At 31.1% G+C, this 9,489-nt stretch overlaps 2 protein-coding genes across 2 annotated transcripts in view; both read left to right on the top strand.

The window, feature by feature from the left end:
* Nucleotides 1–9,489, top strand: part of LOC142333334 (dynein axonemal heavy chain 10-like) — a 363,654-nt gene that overhangs the window by 23,527 nt on the left and 330,638 nt on the right. The window lies entirely within an intron of this gene.
* LOC142333394 (methionine aminopeptidase 2-like) overlaps nucleotides 3,361–9,489 on the top strand; it is a 29,631-nt gene continuing 23,502 nt past the window's right edge. Inside the window, exons 1-2 of the mRNA XM_075380427.1 lie at nucleotides 3,361–3,494; nucleotides 6,385–6,539. Coding sequence (XP_075236542.1) covers nucleotides 6,408–6,539 — 132 coding nt within the window. The 5' untranslated portion in view covers nucleotides 3,361–3,494; nucleotides 6,385–6,407. The remainder of the gene's footprint in view (nucleotides 3,495–6,384; nucleotides 6,540–9,489) is intronic.

The raw sequence follows: 9,489 nt of genomic DNA, 5'->3' as shown, positions 1-9,489 counted from the left end.
TATTGTCAGTCATTTAATGCATTTAATATTCTTTGTTAAATCGTTGTATAAAAATGGTAATTCTGCGACAACTTTACAAAGGTTATTTTGAAATCTGTTCAATATTTTGTGTCATGAGCAGCTACTGTCTGTTCATGCAGTTAACTTATGGTTTAAAACATTGTGGAAACCAGGTCAATATTAAATTTTAAACTTGAAGGACCAGCACACTGATACTGATTGAAAGTTCAAACTCCCATTACACACAGTACAAAATTTTTTTTTGTCATTTTTCTGTATTTTTTTTTTATTAAAAAAATGTAGCAAGATGCGAATGTCAGCTGGCAACCATATGTTTGTGATGATTAGTTTTTAGTTTTTGATGATTTTAGTCATATCATTTTACTTGGAATCAAATTCTCCATAGATTAGGTTTAAAACTTAACAAACTTTTTAAAACATTCAACAAAGTTATTTTTACACCAGACATAAAATAGTGTAAAAATTCATAAAATAGTGTGTTTTTACCCCAGATTTCTCAAAAACTACTAAAAATACAGTTCCAGGACCTATTTTTTTTTTTTTTTTCAATTTTTAAGTTAGATTTCATGTAAACCATAAAATTTACCTCATTGTTTTGGTTCCAACAGTTACAGAATTGCTTAATTTTACCAAAGGCACAGAAATCAGGGTGAAATATTTCACCAGTAGACTTTTCTAATAAAGTATTTCTGAACCTGTGTTTGTATGAACTTTCTTCTTTATTTTCACCAGTAGAAGATGTCAAGGTGTGTTACTTTATTTATGAATCACCTGGTATATATAAAAATATAGAACAATATTTATACTTTTTATTTTATTTTTTTTACAGATAACGTGCTCCAATTCAGAGTGTAAAAAATGGCGATATGTTCATAGTATAAAAGATCCAAGTGATGTGCCAGAGAAATGGTTCTGTGATATGAATCCAGGTAATTGCTATAAAATTAAAATACAAGTTATCATGTCTATCTATATTAACGTGATAATTTGAGAGCAATTTATCATGCAAATGGAGTTTGTTGTAACAGTTTTTTTCTTAAGAATTAAAAAATTTTTTTAGTCTAAAGTATTTACAGAAAAACTTTACTATATTCACCAAATTTAATTAAATTAAAGTGGAAAGTTCCAGTAAAATAACTTGTTGAAGATTAGTAAGAAGTAAATTTGTATAATATAATTAGATTTTATGAGAAGTAAAAGGTCTGGATTTTTTCCAAAGTAGATGCCTTAGCTGTTAGTTGGTGTTTTATATAAAATTGTCTACATGTATTTTTTTAAATATTTTATTAAAGATTTTTTTTGTTTGTACATGTAGAAATTGTCATCCAAACTGTGAATTCTTACGTTATACTGCAGATAGTCAGTTGGGAAATTTATCAGTCCATAGTCTTAATTCCTACAAGCTTTTTTGTTTATTGCTAAGCATAGTACCTAATATACAGGATGACACAGGGAATTCGGAAATTTTGAAAGTACTAGTGGCAGCCCTTAGGAACTGGTAGAAAGGTCTTCTGAGCACAACTACCATCTATTTAGTAATCATGGAGCAATGGGTCAGTATACAGCATGATGCATTTGCCGTGAAGGCATTTTGCAAGAACGGTGACAGTGTGACTGCTGCTTAACAGGAATTCCGACATCATTACAATTTAGTACGTCATGATCGCGTTCCATCTTGTCACGGATCAAGATGTGGGTTGAGAATTTTGAGGAGATGGGGTCAGCTCTAAAAAAGAAACCACCAGGAGTTCAAAGAACTCAATGAACACCAGAAAACATTGAAGCAGTTCGGGCCTCAATTGGAAGGAGTCTACGATGATCGACAAGGAAACACGCAGCAGCATTGAAGCTAAACTGAACAATTGTCTGCCAAATAATCCACAGCGATTAGAAGTTTCATCCTTACAAAATTCAAGTTGTGTAAGAACTGAAACCATCAGACTATATGGTCCCATGGAAGTGTTTCAAAGTGCCATGCAGAATCTCAACATTTACTTCCAAGAATGCATAATGGCCATCATCTGATGGACATTGTTTTTAGAAATTGAAAATTTTTATGTTGGTACGCTTAATGGCATGTAATTTTCTTTTTGTTTTCAACAATAAAACTTGTAAATTCCCGTTATTCCCGTTATATAACGGGAATAATTACCTAAAAAATCTAAAAACAATTTTTTTTAGATTTTTTCACAAAACTAACAAGTTTTGTGCTTGGAGACATTTTAGAAAATATTTTAATAAGAAAATTAATTTAAATCATTCATAAATAATATGCAAAAAAATATTATTCCAGTGCGTCGATGTCCAAATAATATAATTTTGTCAGATGGCTGTTTGCCGTATGCGTGCTAGTTTGTATTTAGTGTTAAAACTGAAACCCCATAGACCAATTTTCTTAAAACTTTGTAGTCAGGTACTACCTTCAGGGAGAAAGTATGTATTAATTTTTTTCAAAAATTGAAATAAAGGACGGGGATGTTTTGGCTGAAATAAAATTTAAAATTTTTACTGGGATATTTCGGCTAAAAATATTTCTTACAAAAGTTGAAGTTTTATTTTTAGAGATCACAAATTACCGAAAATATTTATTTAATATTCACCTCTCTGCTAAAAAATTACTATATATATTTTTCTTTCTTCAGCTATATCTATTTCAGAAAAGTAGTTTTTTACATCAAGATTATAAAGAGATTTTTACCCAATAAATTGAAAAAAATTTAAAAAAACACCAGAGTACAAGAGCATCTTAAGACCTAATGTACCATGTCATGTAGAATGTTACTAAAAATAATTACTACATTCGCAAATTAATTTATTTTTAAGAAATCATGGTGGAAATAGTACTGATGAACAAAGCAAAGACGAGATCCACCAGAACATTAGGATCATGGAGATTGATCCTATACCAAGGTGCTGGTTTGTAAAAAAGAGATATGACTACATATAAAATGAAAAATACAAAAATGTTATATTTAAGTATGCTTATATTATTTTTGATATATATTTTTTACACAGCATACTAGTTGGTTATAAGTTGAATAAAATGTATTTTCGTGGTTGCATCTTTTTAATAAAATTTACATTATTTTTACCATTTTTTAATGACATCCAATTTTGCTTATAACAAAAGAAAATTGTACATGTGCCTTCAAAATCAATTACAAATAGATAAATTTCATTGGTATTACTCAAAAAAAATTATTTTTGTTTTTTCTGAAGGTGCTGGTGAAGCTTCTGCTGAGTTCCTGGTGAAGAGGAAGAAGATGTTGCCGATAAAATATCGACATTGGCTATTAATGAAAAATCATTAAAAAAGATCGGTGAAGTTGTCAATGGAGAAATTAATAAAGAAAATGAAGATGTAGAGGGAGAAACCAATCAAAAACCCAAAAGTAAACGTAAACGTGGGAAAGGCGGTAAATGTAAACAAACTGATCCGCCTACAATACCTGTTTCAACTTTGTTTCGTGATGGTATTTATAATTTTAAAATTAAAATGTAAATTTAGGTTTATTTACGATAAAAATAATTTTTATTAAACTTTAAATTCCTGTGAAATATGTAATGCGACTGTAGTCATTAGTATTTTATTAATATTGGGCCATATAGTAACAGCGATGTTTCAAACCCATCTAGTTAGAGAAAAAAGCGTGACAAAGATACGTGAATTTTACATCAGAATGAAAAGAACTCTCCAAGAATCTTAACCAATCAGTAGATATATACATTCCTTTTAGTTGCTCTGCAGGCATGAAGGCAACATTCAAATTCTTCTACATATTACAGAGAATGTGGTGTGACAGAACAGTTTTAATAACCTGTGTTCTTTTAAATAGTTCAGATTTCATATTAAACAGAAAATGTTTATGTATTTGTGCAACTCCTCAAATAAGGATCAACAGAGCAGGATCTGTAGATGATGGAGGACAGGCTATCAACCTTCTCATATGACTCGTTGCTGAGGAAATGTTTTGTCTAGGTAAGTCCACATGTATCTGGAAAAATGTGGATGAATTTCATATAATTTATTTAATGCACTGTAAATCCATGTTACATATCTAAACATAATGTCTAAACAAATAACCGTTTTCATAATGATGAATGCAGGTTCAGCACCCATATATATTTGAATGTTATGCCGACGTATTCGTGTCAAAACATGAAACAGAACTTATCCAGAATATACGTAAAAAATTCAGATCTGTTAATGTTGTACTGTTGATAAATTTTACATAAAGCATTGTTATTTAAAAAAAAAAAAAAAACAATTATTTTTTGGAACGTTTTACTCTACAGAATAGTTTTGCACTGATTTTTTAAGGTTATGCAATTATCTTGTTCATGTTATTTCAATGTTGTTATCAGATAATGATGATTGACTGTTTCAGTAGGTTGCCCATTTCATGTTGTTTTTGTCTATCCGTAAATGTTATTTTTCGTTGTAGTTCTTCATTGAATACATGATATTCACACCTAACAACTGTGTAACTGATTCAAACGTAAGCCATAAAACATATTGAATGTTTCTTTGCATTTAATAATTTAGTACAAATAAAGGTTATAAAAGAATTAATTACAAGTTTTAATTAGTAAATATGATAGTTATTACCGCATACATTATGATAGTAAGTAATACTTTCATTTTATATGCGGAGTTGGTGTTTTCAGGCCGAGTATAATACAACTACACTTTCCTGTTTCAACTTTTCCATTTTCTCCTTTCATTCATTTCTTCACAGACCCACTCCTTCCGTACTCTATCTCTGTTCTTAATTCCTATGAATTCCTCAGCTGCTTTTTTTATACTGTTTTTAATATTTAACCAATGATCATTCACATTATTTGGCTCCCATCCCATTCTTGTTTTTTCCAGTTCGCTATTTTGCATCTCTTTGACTCTTAATTTTTCCAAATCATATGTACTTCGGTTCTGACCAACCTTTATTTTCTTGATCTTCAAATTGATTCTACTACTATTAAGTTTTGATGAGAGTTTATATCTGCACCTGGTAAGCTTTTGCATTTTTCATACAGTTCTTATATCTTTGTTGTATGAGCATACAACGTTTGTTGTATGAGCAATCAATTTGGTACCTCTCTCCATCCAATCTCGACACCCATGTATGTCGCCTTTTATGATTTTCAATTATCGTGTTTCCCACTACCATATTATTTTCCATGCAGAACTCAACTAATCCCTCTTTTCTTTTGTTTCTATTATTTAAACCATATTTTTCTATTATCTTGCCTTCTTGTCCACCAACCGTAGTATTCCAGTATCCCATCAGTACAAATACGTTTTTCCTTTCTCTCTCTAGTGTATTTTTGAGCTTTCCATAATACTTCTCAACCTCTTCTTCAGTATATAATGATGTTGGCATATATACTTGCATTATTACAAAGTCTTCTATCCTTATCATCATCAGGTGATCATCAAGATATTCCACCCTAATTACCTTACCTACTATTCTCTTTATAATTAATACACTAACTCCATTCCTACCACTTCTTTCAACAACCGAGTGTACAAGTGGAAGTCCCTACTTGACATTTCTCCATTTCCTCCCCATCTTACTTAACTCATTCCAAGTACATCTGATTTATTTCTAATCATTTCTTGTGCTGTGTTTTCAATCTTACCTTTTTGCAGTAGTGTCAGTACATTCCATGTTTGTATTCTTATCATATTTTTTGTTTTCTTTTTCATTTGTCCAGCCCTCCCTGCACAGTTACCCTTTCTGTGTTCTTCATCTTACTTCTTCATAAGCATGAAACCTTTTATTCCCCTCCTGGAGATCTGAATGAGGGGAAGTTTTAGCTCCAGAGTCTTTTACAAAAAGGTCCATCCCACTCCATGATCAACAAGGATTAAGGATATCTGAAATCCTTAAGGATCTTTAATGCTGTGGTTTCCCACTGCATTACATTGTCTTCTGTATTCCAGTGCCGTTGATCTGGTGATTCATCTGCCTTTGGGGACAATTTCACACCCCTAGAACAATAGTGCTCTTCCTTCTACCTGCTCATCAAAGGCTGTTGGCACTTTATAGAAGGGGGGGCCATTTATACTGATGGCCACTCAGTCGCCAGAGCTATGTCTGTGAGAACAGGATGCACCATGATAGCAAGCCATAGCTACACTTTGTGAAGGTGTGATTGACATTTACATGGGAGAGGGTTTTTGAGACACATCCCATATCTTATCCCTCCATCATAGTTCCAACTAAATAAATGCTGAAGCAGTTTTCTTCTTTTTTTTTTATCCATGATTTGTCATAATATATGCATTTGTGACATGATGTATATATTTTATACCGATCAGAAAAAAGATTTATTTATTAAAAATTTTTTTTATTTTACCAGGAGTATATCCTGTCGGTCAAGAAATGGAATATCCAACCTTGCAGGATGGTCGAACTGCTAAAGAACGTTTTACCAGTGAAGAGGCAAGGATGTTGGATCGTTTGCATAATGATATATATAATGAGGCTCGTCAAGCGGCTGAAGCACATCGCCAGGTCAGTTTTTATTTTTTATATAAATTGAAAATTGAATTAACTTTAAAATTGAATTAAAAAAGAAAGTAAAAAGTAAAGAAAGCAAAATGGAATCCTATAGTTTAATTGATTGTGGATGGTTTAAAACAAATCTTAAATAGGAATTATAATTGTAGAATTGTAGCACTATTTTTAGGGAGACCAGATATTGATGTTTGATGGTTCAGAAGATACTTTCCGTATAAGGTAACTCATGGAATTAACCATGATAGAATGTAGTGTAGTATCTTGTGTAGCTGATGAGAGATAAACTGAAATAATTAGTGTCATCATGAGTAAAGGAATGACCAAAGTTCATGCATTCTGTCATTAGTATTGCTTTGGTGATAGAAATTTTCATTCATCACAGTCTTTTGTTCATTATTTTTAAGAGAATTAGTAATTTCCCATTTTAGATGGGGAAAAATGTATCTTTCCGCATGTTACAAACAATCTTCCATAAAATTGAATGGAAACCTGAAATTCTGTTCAACTGTTAATTGTCAGAGTGCTAAAAAATCATATAAAAATATGATTTGCTTTTTTTTAATTAAACAATTTTTAAGATATTGTAAGTAAAATTGATTGATTTGGTTGTTCGAATAATCTCGAACAAACCCAAAATGTTTTTAGTAGACTGTGTCATTGTTATGTATGAAGTCTGTTCAAGAAATACGTAGACTGTTTGAATTGCTGGGTCCAGTTGGTTCCACTCAAATCCGCTAAGCGTCGCCATGTTCGTACAGATCAGCTTATTACAACGCAGTTTTTTGATTGCAAATATCATTATTGGTTGCTTAGCTGCACGGTTGTTTGTGAAGTGTGTTTTTTTCGTTGGCGGATTTTAGAATGAGTGACTTGAACGAGCAAAGAGTTGCTGTGAAATTTTGTGTTAAACTTGGAAAATCTGCGAGCGAAACTTTTGGTATGCTCAAGATGGCTTACGGCAACATTGCTATGAAGTGTGCGACATGTTTTAAGTGGCATGGATGTTTTAAAGATGGTCGTCAATCGATTGAAGACGATCAGCGTTTTGGACGTCCTTCCACATCAACTGACGACTCACATGTAGACAAAATCAACACCTTGGTTCGGGCAAATCGATGTCTGACCATCAGAGAGCTTGCTGAAGTGTGTGGGGATATCAGTTGGATCATGTTACGAGATTTCGAGATCATTTTACGAGAGTGATTACTGGTTTTTTCATCACGACAACTCTCCAGCCCTCAGAACTCGTGAGTTTTTGGTCAAACACTCGATCACTGTTCTTTCCCACCCACCCTACTCACCTGACCTCGCTTCTTGTGACTTCTTGTTCTCCAAACTCAAAAGACCTTTGAAAGGAAGAAGATTTGAGACGATTCCTGAGATTGAGGCAAATGCGACAAAGGAACTGAAGAACATCACAAAAGAAGCATTCCAGGACTGTTTCCAAAAGTGGAAAGACCGTTGGGATATGTGTGTGCGTCAGGGAGGAAAGTACTTTGAAGGGCACCCAGACAAGTAACTTCTAAATAAAGTACATTTTGTTTTATGACATTGGTCTACATATTTTTTGAACAGATCTCGTCTATGTGTATGTATATATATATATATATAAAACCTGGCAAAGAAATGCATATCCTGCCAGCTTGCCAATCAAGTCATGATTATCAAAATAAAAGATTTAAGCATCAAAATTCGAAAATTTTTAATTAAAAAATTTTTGATTTTAGGGGCTTCCTTATTTTGTGGGGAAAAATTTGGGAAAAAGTTATTTATAAAAAAGTGTTTCCTAACAGAAAAAATATTGAGAAAATAAAGTATATCTTTTATGAAAGTAATGAAAAATTGCTTCTAAGTGAAGAAAAAATACAGAAAATTTCTTTTAATAAAAATTAAGAGTTTGATCCAAAAAATAGAATATTTATATTTTATAGGAGGGAATAAATTCTTAAAAAGACTTTTAAAAATATTCATATATAGGATAAGCTTAAATTTGTAAAGTTTTCTCTAAATAATAATTGCTTTAATACAGGCTGAAGTAAGAAAGAAAATTCTCAAAAAAAGTTTGCATTTTGGGTCCAGGGTCTGTAATTTAAAAATTCGTAGACATTTCATAATAGCTATATGAAGTATAAACTTTCAAAAAATTCTAGGAAAATGTTTAAACCAAAGGAAATAGTGCAAAGGAACAAAACATAAATCATTGTTAATAGGTGGAGATTTGAAAAATATCATCTCATCTCTTTGAGTTCCCTCAAAAAATCAGAACAAACTATCAAGATACAGAAATTGGCTGTTTGGTGTATACTAGTACGAATAATGTAGATCCATATTTAGAAAGTTGAAAAGGTTTATTGATCTTTATGTTTATGTTTATGAATGTACAATCTATACTAAAAAGAATGCTCGTTAAAAAAAAAAAAACAAATAATATCCATGTTTAAAAACTCAACACATGTAACTCAAAAACACAATACTTTGGCTTCTGAAAAAGGGTTTTGTTAAGCTTTAATAAATTACTGAACCATTCTGAAAAAATGTTTTCACCAATTTATTGAAAATACAATTATACAATTTTCTTTTACAGAAATAATATTACTCTTCAATTGAATTCTTAAATAATAATTAATTAAAAATTAAAAAAGCGTGAATTTTCTGTAGCTTGTTAAACATGTACATAAATACATGCTCATATAATTTTAATTAACATCTGAATTGTGAATTAAACAATTAATACGAAATCACATTTATTTTTTAATTTTTTAATTGTGTATTTATGGTTTTATCAAGGTTTTTATCACAGTATCCCTTTATCCATTCAGGCAAATGCCTGGAACATTCCTTTTTTTTCTTTTAGCTGTGAATTGAATATCTATACGTTTCTTATGTTATAATAGGTAAATTCAATAAAATTACTTCATGTTTTACAATTTTTCACAGTAATTTC

The sequence above is a fragment of the Lycorma delicatula genome, chromosome 12, assembly GCF_047948215.1.
Source record: "Lycorma delicatula isolate Av1 chromosome 12, ASM4794821v1, whole genome shotgun sequence".
Lineage (NCBI taxonomy): Eukaryota > Metazoa > Arthropoda > Insecta > Hemiptera > Fulgoridae > Lycorma > Lycorma delicatula.
The sequence above is the reverse complement of the archived record's forward strand: the minus strand, read 5'-3'. Positions and strand labels throughout refer to the sequence as shown.